The sequence below is a fragment of the Balaenoptera musculus genome, chromosome 20 (genome assembly GCF_009873245.2).
Source record: "Balaenoptera musculus isolate JJ_BM4_2016_0621 chromosome 20, mBalMus1.pri.v3, whole genome shotgun sequence".
In the NCBI taxonomy this organism is placed as follows: domain Eukaryota; kingdom Metazoa; phylum Chordata; class Mammalia; order Artiodactyla; family Balaenopteridae; genus Balaenoptera; species Balaenoptera musculus.
The window spans coordinates 18,389,773-18,415,222 of NC_045804.1; the positions used below are offsets into that span (position 1 = coordinate 18,389,773).

Below are 25,450 nucleotides of genomic sequence, written 5' to 3' on the forward strand. Positions count from 1 at the left end.
CGGCACCGTAAGACACCTATCCTTCGGCAGAGAATTATAATCGTCTTACTCTCTGGCTCACTCGATGAAATCTTTGAGTAAACTGTCCACGCTTTGTTACATAATTCCTCTCAGACTAAGGCTCTCCATTTTATACTGGACACAAATCGCGGATCAATATTATTCTGTATGGGAATTCGGTACTCAGCACAGGTGGCTTTTTGCACAGTTACAAAAATAAATGTAGCCTTTATTACCAATTAATAAAATAAAAGACATAATTAACCCTAGTATAGGGAAGCAGGATAAGGTGATAAAATGCATAACAAGTGTGCGTTACTTTCTCTCTGGGGAAAGACTGGGTTTTAAGCATAACAGTGTCTGGCATCATAAGTGCTCAAAGATATAAATCCAAATTCATTTTAAGCAGAGTTAGGAATTAGCAGAACAAGGAACTGGCCCAGCTAATGTGTGGGTCAAGAGTGCCTAGGACTTCCTGGGTCAAATGAGGGCTTCTGGTAAAAGAGACGGGAAAGGGGTAAAGACAAGGAGATGGATCCCAGGAGTCTGGGTTTTTTGTTTTGTTTTGTTTAATACCTGACTAAAAAATAATAGCAAGCAACTCCTGAAAATCTAGAATTGTAATAAGATTACTACATGATAAAAGGGAAGCCATGAAATAAACAGCTTCCATTATATTTTCTTTTAAGAGCCCGGGAGCATACTGGTAGTTTGGTCCTGACTACTAAAATCATTTGACTTCAACACTGCACTGCCCACATCAGAGACTGTAAGCAGTGTAAATGGATAGATACCCTAGATCCTATCAATAAACCCAGGCCCCTCCACAACTAGCCAGATTCCAAGAGGAAAGAAAAGCTGACCTGCCTTACTGTGTTACTGGATAACAAGATACAATGTGGTTCTATTACATAGTAAAGTCACTTACCAAACAAGATATTCTAACAAAGCTAACTACTTTTTTTAAAAGCATGTAAAAATTATACATTTGTACATATACACAATATACTTTACAGTTTGAAAGATAGTCCAAATAGTTCAACAGTTCATTTAGGGGGTTTTTTTGCATTGTTTTCCCTTCCAGATTCTTTGTCACTCCCTTGGCTCTGCCCTAATCTGACATCATCTGTCACATTATCTACTAAATCAAGTAAATGTTCGTTTACCCTGGTAAGCACAAACTATCTGGGTGACTCTGGGGAGAGAGGTTTCTGAAAGGTCCAGTCTATTCTGAGGTGATAGAATAGGTTTGTTCACACAGGTGGAGGGAAGAGGCATAAGGGAGCCTCCTTCCAGAGCAAGATGAGTGCTCACACCTAGATGTTCCAGTGCCCACCCATTTAAAAACTGTTAAGACCTGCTCTGCACCCAGCAAGTTACTGAGGGTCCCATAGAGCAAGTCACACTGGTTCTCAAAAGAAGTGGGCTGTTTTGGGAATCCATGGAGGAGAGTCACTTTGAACAGTGGTGGTTTGACATCTGTGGAAGAAGCCATTTGAACTCTTATAAAGAGAATTTTTAAGGGATCAGCAGCCTCCCTGGAAATTTCAGGAAAACCAGCAAGAGAGGGGATGGCTTTCATCTCTTCATAAAGTTCTTCTCCAGAGCTACTGAGGTTCTCTGTAGAGAGTAAATATTCCGCTTCACCCGATCTTCCAGAGAGGAGGTAGATGCACTCTCTAGCTTCATGCGGCTGGGAAGAGAAGACAGGTGAAAGTTAAGTAACAAGCATTTGTCAACTGGTCAACTCTCTGGCAGAATAAGAAGAAACAGGTTGCTAGCCATAAAGCATCTGTAGAAGCACAAGCTCTCTTAAGCCCATGTAGATAACTTTCGAGTGACTCCATCTGGAACTCAATTTTTTATAAATATATAAGGAAAATGTATCTGTTTTGGAAAATAAGTCCAAGCTTCATTTGAAAAAGGCTTCCTGAGCCATGAATTCTTAGGAGAAGGCCAAGGAGATTCAGTGAAAATACCAATTCACCTCTCCTCCCCTCAAATGAAAAACATCCCACTGTCTGGCTAGAAGCTGGGAGTAGTAACAATGGTGTCTGGGGGCTGAGCTCTGCAGAGACACAGAAACACTGGGAACACAGTGAATGAACCAGTTGCCCAACTGCCTCCTTGGGACCATCGCCATGAAAGCTGATAGGCAGGAAAATGATGCACTCACTGGATAAACTTCCCATCCCGGGAGTCTAGCTTCTCCAGCCTCTGCTCCCGTTCGTCGTCCTTAGCGTGCTTCTTGAGGATGTTCAGCCTCTCTTCCTCCCGCCACTTGGCGTTTTCCATCATCTCTTGCCGTTTTCGCTCGAGCTCCTCTGATGAGAGCTTTCTGTTGAACACAAAAATCACCCTAAGGTTTACCTCTCTCCCAGCAACAACAACAAAAAAAAGAGAAACACCACAGGGAGAAGAGAAACCAGGTAGGACCCCAGGTTCTCCAGCCCATGGCTCTCTTCCCTCGGAAATGCCCAGCCCAGTGCCACACTCAGCATGAGTTTCCTTCCTTCCTAACATCTTCTTCAGGTGCTTGCACTCAAATTTCAAAGATTTTAGTGAAGGATTCCATACTCTCACTCAATAATCTCTGGAGTAATTATTCTGAAACAATAAATACAAAAAATAAATTGAGAACTAATCAGGAGCCTCAGGCTATGGCAATTATATTCCAGTTGTTTGCTCAACAACTTATAAAACAGGGGACTAAGTTCATCCATGTAACGGTTAACATCTACCACCTACCCACTAGAGGTGCTTAGAAATTCATGGACGTAGTGCGTGAGTATACCACTTTAGGACTAAGCTAGAAGCAAGATGCCTGAAGAATTCACCTTAGCCTCAGACAGTAAGTAATAGGTAGGTCTTTCCTGGCACTCACTGCAAATGAAGAGCAAGAAGAGGAGGTGATGAACCAGCTCGATCACTATTTACCAATGTCAGACATCCAAATCCATTGCTTCTCAAATTGGTGTGATGTACAGATCCCCCTTTAAAAGGAAAAATAATTATCGGAGTCCCATAAGGGAGTGGGACTCAATTTTTTCTCAATTTTGAGAAAATTAAGATACTAAAATTTGACATTTAGTTATCTATAGTGAAATGAAAAGCCTCCCCTTCAAAAACCCCACTAACTAAAATACATAAAAGCACAAGAAGATGGAAGAGGAAATAACACTAGATAAGAGATGTGAACAAACTGTCAGAAGATGGAAGTGGATGAAGGAGTAGTAACCACTTTAACAGGTTAGAGGAAACTGAATCCTAAGTGCCTGATACTGATCAGAAGCAAGATATTCACACTGCAAAACCCAGGAAAGGTTCAGGGACTGCAGGCACCAAGCACTTTGGAGGGCGGTGCACAGGGTTGAAAACAAAGGGACTAATTTAAGGTCTGTATAAGGAGCAGTTAAGACATTCTGGGGTCCTCATGCCTGACTTGGGGAAGCCAGTGACTCCTCTCCCAAACATCTACAGGAGACCCTCCAGAGGGTAGACCCTCCAGTAGTTTCTGAGAAATTGAACCACACAGGAGAATGACACCAGACAGCTACATGTAAAAGAATGAAATTAGAACATTTTCTCACATCACATACAAAAATAAACTCAAAATGGATTAAAGACCTAAATGTAAGACCGGAAACCATAAAACTCCTAGAAGAAATATGGCAGAGAGATTCAAGATGGCGGAGGAGTAAGTGGACGTGGAGTTCATCTCTCTCCACGGATGCATGAGGAATACATCTATAGATACAACAATTCTCACAGAACACTGGCTGAAAACTAGCAGAAGACCTTGGACACCGGAAAGGACTATAAAGATCCCTGCATAACTGGGTGGGACGGAAAAAAATGAAGGGAGAAGGAGGAGGAAAGGAAGCGGATGGGACCTACACCCTGGGGCGGGGGAGCTGAAGCAGAAGAGAGAGTCCTGAATTCGGGGAAACCCCCTCTCCGATGGGGAAATCGATTGGGACAGAAGGGAAGCATTTGAGGCTGTTGGAAGAGGGTGAAGCAGCCGATCTGTGGCTGACGGGACAGAGTGAGAAATACACAGATGGTCCGTACCACGGGCCTGTGTGCCCCGGACTGGGATGTGTGTTCACAGGTGTGCAAGGGGGCCGGGAGCTGGTGCGTGGGGATTGGAGAACGGGCCCAGAGTGAGAACTGCTGTTGGATGTGGGAAGATGAACTGAGGGAAGCAGGCGCTACTGCTGAGTCACATGCATGGGGAGGAGCCACTACTGTAACCTCTCTCTCCCCACACGCCGGCGCCTGCCAACGACAATAAAAGAAGCCCGCTCAGGGCTGGCCCTCACACGCCTGCTGCCGGATGCCAGAAAAACCCCGGCCAGGGCTGGCCCTCACGTGCCTTATGCCGGGCGCCAGAAAAACCCCGGCCAGGGCTGGCCCTCACGTGCCTTATGCCAGGCGCCAGAAAAGGCCCTCACTAGGGCCATATCTCTTGCGCCCCTGGCTGCCGGCTTCCCTGCGCATTTGGCACGGCCCGGGCTCCCGCGATCCAAGCAGTCAGACCACCTCTGCACCCCATTCTCACAGGGGCAGACCCAAGAGCTCCAAGGCAGCCTCAGGACCAGACTCCTGTGGGTGGACCACAGAGGTGGGGATAAAACCAAAGCTGAACCCCAGGGACAGGGTAACTAAGGAAGAAGATTGAAAATCTTTCCATCAGCTATACAAGCTGCAGATTAAATCCCCAGGATCAGCTAGGTAGACCCTGCGTCTATGGAATATCTGAGTAGACAATGAGTGTTTCCCACAAATGAAAACGGTCTAGCTCTGGCAGCTGTGGACTTTGGGGGCAAGCACACACAGGAACTGGGCCAGATCAGAGTCTGAGTGGTGCTCACAGGGCCCACAGCAGGTCCAGAGACCAGCCCAGAGGCAGAGGAGCCTCTTGGGGAGGCGGAGGTGGGCTGTGGCGCATGGCATGTGCAAGGACACTTACAGCAGAGACCCCAGGGAAACGTAATTATTACTATTAATTTTATTATGTTTTGATTCATTCTGTTGTTGGTTCTAGCTTTTTTTTTTGGTTTTTCTTTTTTTGTTTGTTATTGCTTTAGTTTTTTTTTTTCAGTCTTTTGGGATCTCCATGTTTTATTACATATTTTTATTGTTTATTGTTTATTTTTTTATACAATTCTATTTTTACTTTGCTCTTCTGTTGTTCTGTGTTCTTTTCCCTTATTTTTTTCTTCCTCATTTTCTTTTTTTCTTTTTTAATTTATTTATTTATGGCTGTGTTGGGTCTTCGTTTCTGTGCGAGGGCTTTCTCTAGTTGTGGCAAGCGGGGGCCACTCTTCATCGCGGTGCGCGGGCCTCTCACTATCGCCGCCTCTCTTGTTGCGGAGCACAGGCTCCAGACATGCAGGCTCAGTAATTGTGGCTCACAGGCCCAGTTGCTCCGCGGCATGTGGGATCTTCCCAGACCAGGGCTCGAACCCGTGTCCCCTGCATTGGCAGGCAGATTCTCAACCACTGCGCCACCAGGGAAGCCCCCTCATTTTCTTTACTTTTCTTTTTATTATCTTTTCATTTCTACTTTGTTTTTCTGTTGTCCTGTGTTTTTTCCCTTTTTATTTTCTTTCATTATTATTATTTTTTTAATCATTTTTATCGGTTTGTTCTGTTTCCTTGCTTTACTCTTCAGTTGGCACACTGCTTTGGTTTTGTTTTTAGATTATGTGTTTTTGTTAGTTTTAATCCTAATTGTTTGATTTCATTTTTGAGTTCTTCTATTTGGTTCTCTTGCTTTTTGTTTTATTTGGCTCTGTTTTTGTTTCTTTTACATGAGTATGTGTTTCCTTGTTTCTCCTCTTGTTTGTTTGATTTTGTTTTTACCATTTCTCCAGGGTTTTGTCTTTTTCTTTTTTTCTTTAATATATTTTCTACTTTTTTTTTTATATTTCTGTTTCTACGTTGCTTTTCTGTTGTTCTGTCTTCTTTCCCCTTTCTCTCTCTTCTTTTTTTTATATCATTTTTTGTTGGTTTGTTTCGTTTCTTTGCTTCATTCTTCAGTTGGTACTCTGCTTTGGTTTTGTTTTTTGGTTTGGGGTTTTTGTCAGCTTTCTTCTTAATTGATTTTGTTCTTGGGTTCTTTTGTTTGTCTGGTTGTTCCCTTGCTATTTGATTTATTTGGTTCTGTTCTTGTTTCTTTTGTGTGTGTGCGTGTTTCCTTGCTTCTGTTTGTTCGATTTTACTGTTTACCATTTGTCTGGGGTTTTGTTAGTCTTTTTTTTTTAATCCCCTTTATTGCTGGGACGAGCGACTTGCAGGGTCTTGGTCCCTCAACCACAAGTCGGGCCTGGGATTCTGGAGTGGGCGCACCAAGTCCAGGATGCTGGACGAATAGAGAATTCCTGGCCCCAGGGAAGATTAATCGCTGAGAGCTCTCACGGAGGCCTCTATATGAATCCAAGACATGGCTCCACCCAACTGCCAGCTGCTCCCAGTGCTGGATGCCTCACACCAAACAACAAACAAGACAGGAACAAAAACCCACCCATTAGCACAGAGACTACCTAAAGTCATACTAAGCTCACAGACACCCCAAAACACACCACCTGACCCGGCCCTGCTCAGGAGAGGGAAAAGACTCAGCTCCTCCCACCAGAACGCAGGCACCAGGCCCTCCCATCAGAAGGCCTACACAAGACACTGGACCAACGCCACCACCGGGGGCAGAGAACAGAAGCAAGAGGAACTACGACCCTGCAGCCTAGGGGAAGGAGACCTCAAATACTGTAAATTGGACAAAATGAGGAGACAGAGAAATATCTTAACAGACAAAGGAGCAAGATAAAAACCCACAAGACCAAATAAATGAAGAGGAAATAGGCAAACTACCTGAAAAAGAATTCAGAGTAATGATAGTAAAGATGATCCAAAATCTTGGAAATAGCATAGAGAAAATATAAGAAACGTTTAACAAGGACCTAGAAGAACTAAAGAGCAAACAAACAGTCATGAACAACACAATAACTAAAATTAAAAATACTCTAGAAGGAATCAATAGCAGAATAACTGAGGCAGAAGAACGGATAAGTGAGCTGGAAGATAGAATGGTGGAAATAACTGCCGCACAGCAGAAAAAAGAAAAAAGAATGAAAAGAATGGAGGCCAGTCTCAGAGACCTCTGGGACAACATTAAGTGCACCAACATTCGAATTATAGGCATCCCAGAAAAAGAAGAAAAAAAGAAAAGGTCTGAGAAAATATTTTAAGAGATTATGGTTAAAAACTTCCCCAACATGGGAAAGGAAATAGTCAATCAAGTCCAGGAAGCACAGAGTCCCACACAGGATAAAGCCAAGGAGAAACATGCCAAGACACATATTAATCAGACTAACAAAAACTAAAAACACAAAGAAAAATATTAAAAGCAGCAAGGGAAAAGCAACAAATAACATACAAGGGAATCCCCCTAAGGTTAACAAGCTGATCTTTCAGCAGAAAACTCTACAGGCCAGAAGGGAGTGGCAAGATATATTTAAAGTGACGAAAGGGAAAAACCTATAACCAAGATTACTCTACCCAGCAAGGATCTCATTTAGATTTGATGGAGAAATCAAAAGCTTTACAGAGAAACAAAAGTTGAGAGAATTCAGCACCACCAAACCAGCTTTATAACAAATGCTAAAGGAACTTCTCTAGGCAGGAAACACAAGAGAAGGAAAAGACCTACAATAACATACCCAAACAATTAAGAAAATGGTAATAGGAACATACATATTGATAACTACCTTAAATGTAAGTGGATTAAATGCTCCAACCAAAAGACATAGACTGGCTGAATGGATACAAAACCAAGACCCATATACATGCTGTCTACAAGAGACCCACTTCAGACCTAGGGACACATACAGACTGAAAGTGAGGGGATGGAGAAAGATATTGCATGCAAATGGAAATCAAAAGAAAGCTGGAGTAGCAATACTCATATAAGACAAAACAGACTTTAAAATAAAGACTATTACAAGAGACAAGGAAGGACACTATATAATCATTAAGGGATCACTCCAAAAAGAAGACATAACAATTGTAAATATCTATGGGCCCAACATAGGAGCACATCAATAAATAAGGCAAGTGCTAACAGCCATAAAAGGGGAACTCAACAGCAACACAATAATAGTAGGTGACTTTAACACCCCACTTACACCAAAGGACAGACAATCCAAACAGAAAATAAATAAGGAAACACAAGCTTTAAATGACACATTAGACCAGATGGACTTAATTGATATTTATAGGACATTCCATCCAAAAACAACAGAATACACTTTCTTCTCAAGGGCACAGATAACATTCTCCAGGACAGATCACAATCTTGGGTCACAAATCAAGCCTCGGTAAATTTAAGAAAACTGAAATCGTATCAAGCATCTTTTCCGACCACAATGCTATGAGACTAGATATCAATTACAGGAAAAAAAACTGTAAAAAATACAAACACATGGAGGTTAAACAATATGCTACTAAGCAACCAGGAGATCACTGAAGAAATCAAAGAGGAAATCAAAAAATACCTACAAACAAATGACAATGAAAACAAAACAACCCAAAACCTATGGGCTGCAGCAAAAGCAGCTCTAAGAGGGAAGTTTATAGCAATACAATCCTACCGCAAGAAACAAGAAACATCTCAAATAAACAACCTAACCTTACACCTAAAGCAATTAGAGAAAGAAGAACAAAAAACCTCCAAAGTTAGCAGAAGGAAAAAAATCATAAAGATCAGATAAGAAATAAATGAAAATGAAATGAGGGAAACAATAGCAAAGATCAATAAAACTAAAAGCTGGTTCTTTGAGAAGATAAACAAAATTGATAAACCATTAGCCAGACTCATCAGCAAAAAAAGGGAGAAGACTCAGATCAACAGAATTAGAAATGAAAAAGGAGAAATAACAACTGACACCGCAGAAATACAAAGGATCATGAGAGATTACTACAAGCAACTATACTGCCAATAAAATGGACAACCTGGAAGAAAATGGACAAATTCTTAGAAAAGCACAACCTTCCAAGACTGAACCAGGAAGAAACAGAAAACATGAACAGACCAATCACAAGCACTGAAATTGAGACTGTGATTAAAAACCTTCCAACAGGGGCTTCCCTGGTGGCGCAGTGGATAAGAATCTGTCTGCCAATGCAGGGGACATGGGTTCAATCCCTGGTCTGGGAAGATCCCACATGCCGCAGAGCAACTAAGCCCATGTGCCACAACTACTGAGCCTGCACTCTAGAGCCCGCAAGCCACAACTACTGAAGGCTGCATGCCTAGAGCTCGTGCTCCGCAACAAGAGAAGCCACGACAATAAGAAGCCCATGCACCGCAATGAAGACCCAACACAGTGACAAACAAAAAACAAATAAATAAATAAATTTATTAAAAAAACAAAACAAAAACCTTCCAACAAACAAAAGCCCAGGACCAGATGGCTTCACAGGCGAATTCTAGCAAACATTTACAGAAAAGCTAACACCTATCCTTCTCAAACTCTTCCGGAATATAGCAGAGGGAGGAACACTCCTCAACTCATTCTATGAGGCCACCATCACCCTGATACCAAAACCAAAGATGTCACAAAAAAAGAAAATTACAGGCCAACATCACTGATGAACATAGATGCAAAAATCCTCAACAAAATATTAGCAAACAGAATCCAATAGCACATTAAAAGGATCGTACCCCATGATCAAGTGGGGTTTATCCCAGGAATGCAAGGATTCTTCAATATATGCAAATCAATCAATGTGACATACCATATTAACAAACTGAAGGATAAAAACCATATGATCATCTCAGTAGATGCAGAGAAAGCTTTTGACAAAATTCAACACCCATTTATGATAAAAACTCTCCAGAAAGTGGGCATAGAGGGAACCTACCTCAACAAAATAAAAGCCATATTTGACAAACCCACAGCCAACATCATTCTCAATGGTGAAAAACTGAAAGCATTTCCTCTAAGATCAGGAACAAGACAAGGATGCCCACTCTCACCACTATTATTCAACATAGTTTTGGAAGTTTTAGCCACAACAATCAGAGGAGAAAAAGAAATAAAAGGAATCCAAATTGAAAAAGAAGAAGTAAAAATGTCACTGTTTGCAGATGACATGATACTATAGACAGAAAATCCTAAAGATGCCACCAGAAAACTACTAGAGCTAATCAATGAATCTGGTAAAGTAGCAGGATACAAAATTAATGCACAGCAATCTCTTGCATTCCTATACACTAGCAACAAAAAATCAGAAAGAGAAATCAAGGAAACACTCCCCATTTACCACTGCAACAAAAAGAATAAAATACCTAGGAATAAACTACCTAAGGAGGCAAAAGACCTGCATGCAGAAGAAAACTATAAGACACTGATGAAAGAAATCAAAGACGATACAAACAGATGGAAAGATTATCCATGTTCTTGGATTGGAAAGAATCAACAATGTGAAAATAACTGTATACTACCCAAAGCAATCTACAGTCAGTGCAATCCCTATCACATTACCAATGGCATTTTTCACAGAACTAGAACAAAAAAATTTCACAATTTGTATGGAAACACAAAGACCCTAATAGCCAAAGCAATCTTGAGAAAGAAAAACGGCACTGGAGGAATCAGGCTCCCAGACTTCAGACTATACTACAAAGCTACAGTAATCAAGACAGTATGGTACTGGCACAAAAACAGAAATATAGATCGATGGAACAGGATAGAAAGCCCAGAGATAAACCCACACACATATGGTCACCTTATCTTTGACAAAGGAGGCAAGAATATACAATGGAGGAAAGACAGCCTCTTCAATAAGTGGTGCTGGGAAAACTGGACAGCTACATGTAAAAGAATGAAATTAGAACATTTCCTAAAACCATACACAAAAATAAACTCAAGATGGATTAAAGACCTAAATGTAAGGCCAGACACTATAAAACTCTTAGAGGAAAACACAGGCAGAACTCTCTTTGACATAAATCACAGCAAGATCTTCTCCGACCCACCTCCTACACTAAGGGAAATAAAATCAAAAATAAACAAGTGGGATCTAATGAAACTTAACAGCTTTTGCACAGCAAAGGAAACCATAAACAAGACAAAAAGACAGCCCTCAGAACGGGAGAAAATATTTGCAAATGAAGCAACTGACAAAGGATTAATCTCCAAAATTTACAAGCAGCTCATGCAGCTCAAGAGCAAAAGAACAACCCAATCCAAAAATGGGCAGAAGACCTAAATAGACATTTCTCCAGAGAAGATATACAGATTGCCAACAAACACATGAAACGATGCTCAACATCACTAATCATTAGAGAAATGCAAATCAAAACCACAATGAGGTATCACCTCACACCAGTCAGAATGGCCATCATCAAAAAATCTACAAACAATAAATGCTGGAGGGGGGGTGGAGAAAAGGGAACCCTCCTGCACTGTTGGTGGGAATATAAATGGATACAGCCACTCTGGAGAGCAGTATGGAGGTTTCTTAAAAAACTAAAAATAGAACTACCATATGACCCAGCCATCCCACTCCTGGGCAAATACCCTGAGAAAACCATAATTCAAAAAGATACACGTACCACAATGTTCATTGCAGCACTATTTACAATTGCCAGGACATGGAAGCAACCTAAACATCCATCGACAGATGAACGGACAAAGAAGATGTGGCATTTATATACAATGGAATATTACTCAGCCATAAAAAGGAACGAAATTGAGTTATTTGTAATGAGGTGGATGGACCTAGAGTCTACCATACAGAGTGAAGTAAGTCAGAAAGAGAAAAACAAATACTGTATGCTAACGCACATATATGGAATCTAAAAAACCGGTACTGATGAACCTAGTGGCAGGGCAGGAGTAAAGATGCAGATGTAGAGAACAGACTTGAGGACACAGAGGGGGAAGTGGAAACTGGGACAAAGTGAGAGAGTAGCACTGACATACATACACTACCAAATGTAAAATGGATGACTAGTGGGAAGCTGCACCATAGCACAGGGAGATCAGCTCGATGCTTTGTGGTGACCTAGAGGGTGGGATAGGGAGGATGGGAGGGAGGCTGAAGAGGGAGGGGATATGGGGATATATGTATACTTATAGCTGATTCACACTTTGTTGTACAACAGAAACTAACACAACATCGTAAAGCAATTATAATCCAACAAAGATATTTTTAAAAATAATATAAAAAAAAAAGAAACATAGGCAGAACATTCTTTGACATAAGTCTCAGCAATTATTTTTTTAGATCTGTCTCCTCGGACAAAGGAAACAAAAGCCAAAATAAACAAATGGGACCTGATTAAACTTGAAAGCTTTTGCACAGCAAAGGAAACTATCAACAAAACACAAAAACTGGGACTTCCCTGGTAGCAAAGTGGTTAAGAATCCACCTGCCAATGCAGGGGACATGGGTTCGATCCCTGGTCCAGGAAGATCCCACATGCCGCAGAGCATCTAAGCCCGTGAGCCACAACTACTGAGCCTGCGCTCTAGAGCCCATGAGCCACAACTACTGAGCCCGCATGCCACAACTACTGAGCCCACACACCTACAGCCCATGCTCCGCAGCAAGAGAAGCCACTGCAGTGAGAAGCCCGCACACCGCAATGGAGAGTAGCCCCCCCTCGCTGCAACTAGAGAAAGCCCGTGCGCAGCTACAAAGACCCAATGCAGCCCAAAATGAATTAATTAATTAATTAATTTTAAAAAAAAAGAACTACAACTGATTTAAAAAAAAAAAACCTACTGAATGGGAAAAATATATTTGCAAATGATATGACTGACAAAGAGTTAATATCCAAATTACATAAGCAGCTCAAACAACTCAATATCAGAACAAACAACCCAATTAAAAAATGAGCAGGAGACCTGAATAGACATTTTTCCAAAGAAGATATAGTCTTCTATATCTCCTTGTGCATGTTGGCTAGTCTTCTTATAGTCAACATGTACATGAAAAGATGCTCAACATTGCTAATCATCAGGGAAATGCAAACCAAAACCACAATGAGATATCACCTCACAGCTGAAGAATGGCTGGTGTCAAAAAGACCACAAATAACAAAGGTCAGTGAGGATGTGGAGAAAAGGGAACCCTACTTACCCTGCTGGTGGGAATGTAAATTAGTGCAGCCACTATGGAAAGCAGTACGGAGGTTCTTCAAAAAAGTAAACATAGAACTACCACATGATCCAGCAATTCCACTCTTTTTTTTTTTGGCCACACCATGCGAGATCTTTGTTCCCTGACCAGGGATCGAACCCGTGCCCCCTGCAGTGGAAGCACAGAGTCCTAACCACTGGACTGCCAGGGAATTCCCAGCAATTCCACTCTTGAGTATACATCCAGAGAAAATAAAAACACTAATTTGAAAAGATACATGCACCCCACTGTTCATAGCATCATTATTTATAATAGCCAAGATATGAAGCAACCTAAGTGTCCATCAACAGAAGACTGGATAAAGAAGATGTGGTATATAATGGAATATTACTCAGCCATAAAAAAGAAAATTTTGCCATTTGCAACAACATGGATGGACTTGGAGGATATTATGCTTAGTAAAATAAGTCAGACAGAGAAAGATTGTATGTTATTACTTATATGTGGAATCTAAAAAATGAAACAAATGAATGACTATAACAAAATAGAAACAGACACACAGATGTAGAGAACAAACTAGTGGTTACCAGTGGGGAGGGGGATGGAGGAGGAGCAAGATATAGATAGAGGACTAAGAGGTACAAACTAATATGTACAAAATAAGTAAGCTACAAAGATATATTGTACTGTAGAGGGAATATAGTCAATATTTTGTAGGAACTTTAAATGGAGTATAATCTATAAAAATTTTGAATCACTATGCTGTACACCTGAAACTAATATAATATTGTAAATAAACTGTACTTTAAAAAAGGTTGTCTATTATTTGACCAAAACAATTAAAGAAATTGTGCCTTAATAATTAATTAATAAGCAATAGTAAATCCATTTTCTATTTCCTATTGCCACCTTTGTTCTGGGCAATTTACAAGCCCAACAGAAGGAATTTTAGCCACTTCTGTGGTGTGACCTTATAGTAGTGGTTTTTGTTAGTTTGTTTTGAGCATACACATTTTTTTAAATTATAAAAGTGTTGTGTGGCTTCCCTGGTGGCGCAGTGGTTGAGAATCCACCTGCCAATGCAGGGGACGTGGGTTCGAGCCCTGGTCTGGGAAGATCCCGCATGCCGCGGAGCAGCTAAGCCCGTGTACCACAACTAGTGAGCCTGTGCTCTAGAGCCTGCGAGCCACAACTACTGAGCCTGCGTGCCACAACTACTGAAGCCCGTGCGCTAGAGCCCGTGCTCCGCAACAAGAGAGGTCACCACAATGAGAAGCCTGCACACCACAATGAAGAGTGGCCCCCTCTCGCTGCAACTGGAGAAGGCCCACGCACAGCATGGAAGACTCAACGCAGCCAAAAATAAATTAATTAAATAAATTAATTTAAAAAAAGAAAAAAAGTGTTGTGATATCTATCACATATAGAATGCATGAACAACAAGGTCCTACTGTATAGCACAGGGAACTGTATTCAATATCCTGTGATAAACCATAATGGAAAAGAATATGAAGAAGAATGTGTACATATATATGTGTGTGTGTGTGTGTGTGTGTAACTGAATCACTTTGCTGTACAGCAGAAATTAATACAACATTGCAAATCAACTATACTGGAATAAATTATTTTTTAAAGTGCTGTGTTGACTGTATGAAATTTAGGAAGCACTGAAAGCAATGGAAAAATAATGTGGAATCCCCCAGTCCCCCAAAAAAAACTTAAGAGAAAAAAAAAAGTCTTAGTCTATAAAAATCGCTTTAAATTGAGAACCTCACTGCTAAAGAGAAGCTTCATCCTTCAGCTGACAAGTAAGTTGTTTTAGATCACTAATTAAAACAAAACATACATACAAAAGAGAACTCAAAAAATTTTAAATTCTTACAGAACTCTCAGGCCCTTGAGGAAATATCCAGTGACTCTCAATCTGAGAAACAGTGTAAATAGTGCTAAGAAAGGTTTTACAGCCATAACTTTTCTTTTGTCTTAATTCAGCACCATCTTGGTTACATCTTTGGTGTTCAACTACCTGGAACACCAAACCAAAACAAAGAGATATCACAGAATCCATGCTTTCAAGTTTCTGTTTCCATTCCTGGAAGACAGAAGTCTTGAGGGATCTAAGTCACTTTATTTATTTATTTTTAAAAATTTTACTGGGACTTCCCTGGTGGCACAGTGGTTAGGAATCTGCCTGCCAATGTAGGGCACACAGGTTCAAGCCTTGGTCCAGGAAGATCCCACATGCCGTGGAGCAACTAAGCCCATGCGCCACAACTACTGAGCCTGAGCTCTGGAGCCCGTGAGCCACAACTACTGAGCCCAAGTGCCACAACTACTGAAGCCCCCATGCTTAAAGCCCGTGCTCCGCAACGAGAAGCCACCACAATGAGAAGTCCGCACACCGCAACGAAGAGTAGCCCCTGCTAGCTGCAACTAGAGAAAGCCTGCACGCAGCATCGAAGACCCAACACAGCCAAAAATAATAAATAAATTTATTAAAAAAAACACTTTATTGAAGTATTGGTCTATTGGTCCTATACAGTAGGACCTTGTTGTTTATTCTAACTCATTTTAAATCACAAAATTCAACAAAGATTCTAAGGGTGATAAGAAAGGCTGACAAAGTGAGACAAATTTAAGTGATGGCAGATGGCAAAAGAGACAGAAAAACAAAGCGGGATCTGAAAAAGCAGACCTTGCGCTGACCAAGAGCCTTAAAATACATTAAAAAAAATACACACTCATGAGCATCCATCCCTAAGAACAGCATGAATGACAGCAGAGCTGAAGAACTGACCCAGTGTCACCAATAAAAGATTAAATTATGCATAATACACCCTCCCTCTCTGGGAAGGCAGGGAAATATGTACCTGGGTATTTTGGAAAGTTGCCAGTGAAAATGAAACCTTAAACTTAGGGAATCAGGCAATTAAAAGTTAAAAGGGACTTTAGGGTTTGCCTCTCTTTTAACAGCATAGTGAATAAAAGAGGTTGTTATGAACTCTCAGTGGTTCTCAGTGCTGGTTGTGCACTGGAACTACTGGGATGCTTTAAAAATACTGATGTCGGGCTTCCCTGGTGGCGCAGTGGTTGAGAGTCTGCCTGCCAATGCAGGGGACACGGGTTCGAGCCCTGGTCTGGGAAGATCCCACATGCCGCAGAGCGGCTAGGCCCGTGAGCCACGACTACTGAGCCTGCACGTCTGGAGCCCGTGCTCCGCAACAAGAGAGGCCGTGACAGTGAGAGGCCCGCGCACCGCGATGAAGAGTGGACCCCGCTCGCTGGAACTGGAGAAAGCCCTCGCACAGAAATGAAGACCCAACACACCCAAAAATAAATTAATTAATTAATTAAAAGGAAAGGAGGGGGGAAATTGATAAATGAAGATTAGTGTTACTATACGTATACAAATACATATTATATACATGTATCAAAAAAAAAAAAAAAAAAATGATGTCTAGGGCTTCCCTGGTGGCGCAGTGGTTGAGAATCTGCCTGCCAATGCAGGGGACACGGGTTCGAGCCCTGGTCTGGGAAGATCCCACATGCCACGGAGCAACTGGGCCCGGAGCCCAAAACTGCTGAGCCTGCGTGTCTGGAGCCTGTGCTCCCAATAAGGGAGGCCGCGATAGTGAGAGGCCCCGCGCGCACGCGATGAAGAGTGGTCCCGCTTGCCACAACTAGAGAAGAGCCCTCGCACAGGAAGAAACGAAGACCCAACACAGCCAAAAAAAAAAAAAAAAAAAAAAAAATACTGATGTCTGGGCCCATCCCCAGAGATTATGATGTAATAGGGCTGGGGTGCAGCAAGGGATTGATTGGGATTTTGGTTTTTCTTTAAGCTTTCCAGGTGATTGTAATGTGCAGCCAAGGGGATGGGTGGGAGGCAGTTAGGAAGGAAGTACACAAAAGTTGCCAGTCAAACTAAACTTTCTTTTTTTTTTTTTTTTTTTAATGGGATCTTCGTTCCTTGACCAGGGATTGAACTGGAGCCCACGGCAGTAAAAGCGCCGAGTCCTAACCACTGGACTGCGAGGGAATCCCTCATCTAAACTTCTAAGAGCAATCAAGACCCCTAGGACAGCCTTATATGGCACAGCCAAACTCCCCTCAGGTCCCATGACTGCACATCCTGTTCTGTCTGACCCACACCACACCCAACTCAGACACAGAGTTTATTTTAGGGTGTCTGCCCTCAAGGAGACCACCTTCCTGCTTCCCTTTCAGCTGATGCCTCAGGAAAGGAGCCACACTCGCAAGAAAGCTTCCTGCAGAAATCTCTGTGAGAGTAATATGTTTACAGGTGTTGAGAGACAGTCACTTAGTTAATTGGTCATTAGTTCAATAGTTCAAAAACTATTTACTTTGTCCTTTCAATGTGACTCGTGTGGGGTGGGGGGGCAGGGCAGATGGATGGTTAAAAGTTGACCAAGATGAATAAAAGAGGGGTGGGCCAAAAAAGGTGATATAGATTATCCACTTGCCCTGGTCTGAGCCATTCCAAGAACTCAGGCTGAAAGTCTGAAGTAAACCTACTGGGCTCTTGACTCACCTGGTGTACCCATGAGCATGCCGCCTTTGGTTGGTAGATGTCTTAGGTGATAGGCTCTTACTTCGGCCTCTGTCTCTCCTATTTACCTTAGAGTTGTGCCTGTAACAGATACAGAGGGCAGAGAGGAGAAGAGCTTTTTCAATACAGTGGCTTTTATCATGTCCCTCAAATGATGGAAGAAAAGCTAACAGTTTTAGAACTATAATCCAAATTGAAGAAAATAGAGGGAAGAAGTGAAGAAGAAAAACAAAGGCATAAGGATACATAAGATTTGGTATTAATCTCACTCTAGAGATTCCACATATATAAATACGTAGTTCTAGGGGTCTGAGCTTTACATTAAAAAAAAAAAAAAAAGTACAGATAATAACAAAGCAAAGACATTTGGAAGAGGTGATGAACAGACATCGCTAAAAGCAAATACCAGCTGTAACCAGGCCCCCACATTCACAGGTTATTTCCCACTGAATTCCCATACTTACGGTTTGCTTGGCCTTGGGGACCGTGACCTTCTGCCGTGGGATCGAGACCTCCTGTCCCGAGACCCTGCTTCTCTGGTGCTCTTCTTGCTGGCATGTCTCGGAGGGTGAGGGAGAGGAGCTTCTGGACCTGGAAGTAATTCTTCAACCCACGCACTCGCTTTGCTAGCTGTCAGAGGACCCTGCAGTCCCTGGCTATGGTCAGAGTTCTGACCTATATCATCAAGGAAGAAGAAGAAGAAAAGCTACTCATAGGAAAATCTAGCAGCTCAGGAGAAGATGCAGTGATACAAGAAAATGAATAAGCACTGAGGTTCTGTAAGGAGCCAACTGGGTATACCAATCCCATCACACAGTTATCACTGAGAGCTGTATAAACTTAGGAAAGTTATCCTCAGAATGCCCTAAAAGGATGTATCACCCAACCACCTAAATTGGCTTGGCTCTTTGCTACAGCCTAAGGAGGAGCAGGAGGCAGAATATGGAGGACAGGACCTCAGGTTAAACATACTGAGGGGAAAAAAGGAATCCAGAGGGACGTACATTTATCAAAAAGTCATCAACCCTTAAAATGTACGCATTTCATGTAAGTTATATGCAGAGAGATGGACGGAATGCCTAAACGCCCACTGGTAGTTTAGCCTCTCTGCTCAGAGGGCCCTCAGCCATAGTCAGAGGCTCAGGGATAAGGAATGGGCCTGTTCTCCAGTCTGTGCTGCCCAAACTCCCTTCCTTCCGCGTGTCTGATTGGCTGCTAAATATGCTCTGTGTCCAAAAAGGCAGCCAGGTTGGCACGTTCCAGTCCCACGGTCACTCCCTTTGAGAAGCCCATATCCTTACCTGTAAGCCATATCCAGGGACTTTGGACAAAACAGGGGAAGAATTTGCCATCTTCTTTTGAGATCTAAGAGATTAAAACACATACTCATTGAAAAAGAAAATGCCTAAAGGTCCAGTTTACAGCTCTTGTGCTGAGACGTGCTTCCTGTTTCAAACGTGACCTTTCCCACCTGCCGGCTCTCACATGGGAGTGTGTTTCTCTATCTTTGCTGGAAGATGCATCAGCACAGTCATGTTTTTCCTGCGAAAAACCGTGGGCCTTGCTTTTCAGCCCCAGCACCCGAGCACATTCTCCTCTCACCTCGTGCTGCTATTCTAAGGACTACGAGTGAGTCAGCAGAGACAGCGCTGGCGGCTCCCGCAAAGAAGACACAGAACAGGTCCAGATGGGCCCATTAATGTATTTGAAAAAAAAAAAAAAAAAGCTTCCATAAAACCCACTTAAGTCTTGCAGGAATCAAGAGCTGAGATGAAAGTCATATCCAGGACGTCTGACCTAAGACTGACACAGCTACAGCCAGCTCCCCTGGGGGTTTCGCCAACTCCTCCGGGAACTCAAGTGCTAGCTGGCCAGCTCTGGGGGCAGAGGGCTGGTGTGCAAGTGTTCTCCACTGAACCCCCAGAACCTGGTGGCTCCTGGCCTGGAGCAGGTATTCAGTTCGTATCTGTGGAATGAATGAGTGAGTGAATCAACGGTGCAGGAGGCCGCTCCACACGCTCACCTCTCCCGGCCGTGCTCATCCTCGCTGCTGCAACGATCGCTGCCTGAGCTTCTGTGCTTATGTTTCTTGTGCTTCTTTTTCTTCTCCTTCTTCTTCTTCTTCTCCTTTTTTTCCAGACTCATTTGCAACTAGAAAATGCCCAGAACATAACCGCGCAAGATTACTGGGACCCCTGTCAGTCCCTCTGAGGGGATGGGGTCATGTGTAAACTACCTGCCTCCAGGCCTCAGGGTCTACAGGGGTCCAGGACATGATCAGACGTCCCCTGTCGACAAGAGTGGAGGGTCTGGACCCTGGTTGTGCACAAACGCCCCTAGACTACTGAACGGACTCGCTGGTGGGTGGGGCTGGGAATCTGTGTTTTGAAACAGTCCCCAGAACCACTGCCTAGGAATTCCCATTTGTCAAAAGACTGCAACTCCGCTGACAGTAATCAGGGACCACAAGATCAATCTTTAAATTTTCCTTACCAACTAATCCAAGAAACAATCACATAATATGTTACATGAGTGATGAATGGGCCCTAAAGGCTTGATACCACCTGATCTCCTGAACACACTGCATGATCATGCTTTCCACAGGCATATCCCAATACCCCTCTTTTTCTGGAAGAATGATATAACATGCTGTTTTTCCAACCAAAGGACATAAAAGAGAAAATCAAGCATAATTAAGCTTTATATGTTAAGATTGCACAAAATCACCAGGAGAAGGTCTCTAAAAGACAAAAATGTTTAAAGCCATTCTGCTTTCCCTCTCGTAAGAGTAAATGGAGAGGAGTTTTCATGTTAAGTAGCTCTTGATGCTTATTTGATGTACTACTTACCAATTCTTTGATTTTCTTCATTTTCACAGGATTATTCAATACCTCTCTTTTTTTCTCTTCTTCTTTCTTCCTAAAGAGAAGTTATAAAAATCATGATGCTTTCTTTCAGAAAAGGGGATTAAATCATTCATTCTACTCTCCATAATTCTATACAGGAATCTTTTTTCTCAGTGCAGGCAGACAGGCCCCATGGTGCAATCTGCATGATTGTGTGGAAGCCAGAAATCTTTCCCAAATCTGCATAAGGGATTGAATATTGTGGGGAAGGTTCACACTGGTTCCCTGTTGTGCAAGAAAGTGAGTTTGGTCTGTTGCTTGTTAAGCTTCATGCTCAGGGCTTCCCAACTGGTCAAGTAAATGTATGTCATCTTGTGTATCAAACGTATGCAACATTTCAATACTACCTCCACTGTTTAGCATGATAACCCCTGGGAAATAAACAGAATGGATTCCTCTTTCAAGAAGTCTTACTCTTACATAGTGTTCATAGGAGGGTAAACTGGTCAACCTTCCTGGAGGACGATTCGGCAACATTTATCACAGCCTGTATATACTCACAAACTCTTTAATCTTACAAATGCTTCCTCAAGAATTTGTTACTGAAAGGATATAATCTAGGAAGGTCGGGGGCTTCCCCGGTGGTGCAGTGGTTGAGAATCCGCCTGCCCATGCAGGGGACACGGGTTCGAGCCCTGGTCTGGGAAGATCCCACATGCCGCGGAGCAACTAGGCCCGTGAGCCACAACTACTGAGCCTGCGCGTCTGGAGCCTGTGCTCCGCAACAAGAGAGGCCGCGATAGTGAGAGGCCCGCACACCGCGATGAAGAGTGGCCCCCACTTGCCACAACTGGAGAAAGCCCTCGCACAGAAACGAAGACCCAACACAGCCAAAAATAAATAAATAAATAAATAAATTTATTTAAAAAAAAATCTAGGAAGGTCACTAAAAAGGTGTTCATATTGTAACAATGAAAACTTGGAAACAAGTTAGGGATCCAACAGGAGAATATTAATAAATTATGGTAGACGTAAAAAAAAAAAAAAAAAAAAATTATGGTAGAGACTTCCCTGGTGGGCCAGTGGTTAAGAATCCCCCTTCCAATGCAGGGGATGCAGGTTCAATCACTGGTCAGGGAACTAAGATCCCACATGCTGGGGCAACTAAGCCCACGCACCACAGCTAGAGAGCCCGCACGCCACAATGAAAGATCCTGCGTGTCGCAACTAAGACCCAATGCAACCAAAAATAAATAAATAAAAATTTAAAAAAACAAAACAAAAAAAAGAAAGGGAAGGTGTCAAAAAAATGTTTAAAAATAAATAAATAAATTATGGTATATCCATACAATATAGATATTAAAAATGATGTGACAGGGCTTCCCTGGTGGCGCAGTGGTTGAGAATCTGCCTGCCAATGCACGGGACATGGGTTCGAGCCCTGGTCTGGGAGGATCCCGCGTGCCGCGGAGCAACTGGGCCCGTGAGCCACAATTGCTGAGCCTGCGCGTCTGGAGCCTGTGCTCCGCAACAGGAGGGGCCGCGATGGTGAGAGGCCCGCGTGCCGCGATGAAGAGTGGTCCCCACTTGCCACAGCTGGAGAGAGCCCTCGCACAGAAACGAAGACTCAACACAGTCATAAATAAATAAAAGAACGTGAATTTCTTTAAAAAAAAAAAAAAAAAAATGATGTGACAGAAGCATAGTCAGCAACATAGAAAAATGTCCCATATATATGATTAGGTGATAAAAAGGAGTTTATAAAATAATATGCACAATATTTGTACATCAATGTTCATAGCAGCATTATTCACAATAACCAAAAGGTGGAAATAACCCGTGTGCACGACAGATGAATGGATTACAAATGGGTATATACATGCAATGGAATATTATTCAGCCTTAAAAAGGAAGGAAATTTTGATACATGCTACAACATGGATGAACCTTGAAGACATTATGCTAAGTAAAATAAGCCAGTCACAAAAAAACAAATATTGAATGATTTCAACTTTTATGAGGTTCAGAATAGTCCAACACATAGAAATGAAAAGTACAATAGTGGTTGCCAGGGGCTGGGGGGAAAAGGAAATGAAGAGTTGTTGCTTAACGGATACAGATTTTCAGTTATGCAAGATGAAAAACTTCTGGAGATTGGTTGCACAACAATTTGGATACCCTTACTACTGAACTATATATATACTTAAAATGGTTAAAATGGTAAATTTTATGTCATGTGTATTTTACCACAATTTTTAAAGAGAAGGAAATTCTGACACATGCTATAACACAATGAACCTTGATGACATTATGCTGAGTGAAATAGGTCAGTCACAAAAGGACAAATACCATATGATTCCACTTATATGGGTAACTACAGTAGTAACATTCATAGGAACAGAAAGTAGAAGTGGTTGCCAGGAGCTGGGAAGAGGAGAGAATGGGGACTTACTGTTTAATGAGTATAAGGTTTCAGTTGCGAAGATGAAAAAGTTCTGGAGAAGGATAGGTAGTGGTGATGGTTGCACAATGATGTGAATATATTTACTGCTACTGAAATGTACACTTAAAAATAGTTAAGATGGGACTTCCATGGTGGCGCAGTGGTTAAGAATCTGCCTGTCAATGCAGGTGACACGGGTTCGAGCCCTGGTCCAGGAAGATGCCACATGCCGCGGAGCAACTAAGCCTGTGCGCCACAACTACTGAGCCTGTGCTCTAGACCCTGCGAACCACAACTACTGAGCCCACGCGGCACAACTACTGAAGCCCATGCGCTCTAGGGCCTGTGCTTCGAAACAAAAGAAGCTACCGCAATGAGAAGCACGTGCACCACAATGAAGAGTAGCCCCCACTCGCCACAACTAGAGAAAGCCCGTGTGCAGCAACTAAGACCCAATGCAGCCAAAAATAAATAAATAAATAAAATAAATTTATTAAAAAACAAACAAACATGTACTCATGATACAATGTGAGTGTGGGAAGAGTGCCTGCTCACATTTGTATGCTGGTGAGTTTAAGGAACTTTAAAAAAAAAGAAAAAAAAAAGTTAAGATGGTAAATTTTTTTTTTTATAAATTTATTTATTTATTATTTTTGGCTGTGTTAGGTCTTCGTTTCTGTGCAAGGGCTTTCTCTAGTTGTGGCGAGCAGGGACCACTCTTCATCGCAGTGCGCGGGCCTTTCACTGTCGTGACCTCTCTCGTTGCGGAGCACAGGCTCCAGACGCGCAGGCTCAGTAGTTGTGGCTCACGGGCCTAGTTGCTCCGCGACATGTGGGATCTTCCCATACCAGGGCTCGAACCCGTGTCCCCTGCATTGGCAGGCAGATTCTCAACCACTGCGCCACCAGGGAAGCCCAAGATGGTAAATTTTATGTTATGTATATTTTACCACAATAATTAATTAAGAAGCTAACAAAATGGGAGAAAATATTTACATATAAATATATATCTGTAATATATAGATAACTTTAAAAGAATTTTCAAAAGAAATGTAAATAAGAAATAAACATTTTTTAATGTTCAACCTTACACACTTGAAATAAAATAATGAAAATTAAAAACAAAAACAAAAAAAACGCACCACATGATTTCATTTAACACCCAAAATGCAGCTCTACTTTGATCTGTTACATATTAGGGTTAAATAAAATTCTAAAGTTTCTTTTCAAAGGGTTCTGCTGCAAAAAACAAACAAAAGGGAGGGGTAGAGGGGAGGGGAAAAGGCCTATTCACCCCCCCAGCCAACTCTACACATATCCCCCAATTCCTAAGAAGCTGCCAGTCTTTCTCACCTTGCTTCTACCTCTTATTTTTGTTTAAGGGCCAAAGGTAAATGAATAAATTTGGTCTGGTCTGGTACATTTACCAATCTCTTCCCAAACAGCCTAGTTCAGGCGCCCTTAATAGAGCCTCCTTCTTAACATCAGAAGCCCAAATGGAGACAAATCCTTTTACATGGCAGACAAAAGCCAACAGGAAACCAACTGCAAAGCAAGAGGCGAGATAACATCTCTGCTAAGCATCTCTGTAATAGAACCCCCTTCTCAGCCGCTCATCAGTACCTGATGATGAAGAGAGGATCCTCCCGGATTTTGCTGGCCATGTCAAGAAGGGAATTGGCACCTGACGGGGCAAAGATAGAGCCTGGGAGGAGTCCTGTCTCAGAAGAACAGCCTGTCTCCTTCTCCTCCATCTTCTCAAAAACGTATTTGTCAATGGGGCGCCCCAGCAAGTACTCATCACGGTTCACCATCCCACCAGGACCCTGGTACATCCAGTCCAATTTTTCTTCCTTTTTCCTAGTTCAAAAAAAAAAAATACAGTCAAAGAAAATGTAGACTTCTCAAACCTACACACAAAACCTGAACATGAGGGATAGATAAGCACAGCTGGGGGAATCCACTGGCGGCACAGTGCTTAGGACTCCACGCTCTCACTGCCAAGGGTGCAGGTTTGATCATCGCTGGTCAGGGAACAAGGATCCCACAGGCCGCAAGGCGTAGCCAAACTTTAAAAAAAAAAAAAAAAAAAGGCACAGCTGGTCAGAACTGGACTCATTCTACAGGCTCCTTAGCAAGGGCTAAACACCACACTCCATGGGGCACTTGGGAAGAAACGGTACTTGCTGTCATGGAGTTTACATTTTAGGAGACAGATCATTTCCACACACCTAAAGCAATTTATGAGGAAAAAAAAGTTCCTCAGCCTGGGGCATGGATCTTTTGCCCAGGGTTTCTCAAGTCTCCTTTACGAAGTCTTTATGTTGTGCTTTCATTTCGAGGATAATCTGAAAGAGCTAACATGCATGTTCTGGATCAGTTCATCACCAAAACAATTTCTGTGACCACATATGCAGCTGTGTTTACTGTGTGTTTTGG

General features: G+C 42.3%; 1 protein-coding gene across 1 annotated transcript in view; it reads right to left on the minus strand.

Moving 5' to 3' along the window:
• Positions 1-209: 209 nt before the first annotated feature.
• Positions 210-25,450, minus strand: part of CWC25 (CWC25 spliceosome associated protein homolog) — a 34,759-nt gene continuing 9,518 nt past the window's right edge. The window contains exons 3-10 of the mRNA XM_036835777.1: positions 24,635-24,871; positions 20,572-20,641; positions 19,746-19,873; positions 19,012-19,087; positions 18,187-18,392; positions 17,705-17,803; positions 2,177-2,338; positions 210-1,693 (exon numbers count right to left, since the gene is read on the minus strand). Of these exons, the coding sequence (XP_036691672.1) occupies positions 1,579-1,693; positions 2,177-2,338; positions 17,705-17,803; positions 18,187-18,392; positions 19,012-19,087; positions 19,746-19,873; positions 20,572-20,641; positions 24,635-24,871 (1,093 nt within the window). The 3' untranslated portion in view covers positions 210-1,578. The remainder of the gene's footprint in view (positions 1,694-2,176; positions 2,339-17,704; positions 17,804-18,186; positions 18,393-19,011; positions 19,088-19,745; positions 19,874-20,571; positions 20,642-24,634; positions 24,872-25,450) is intronic.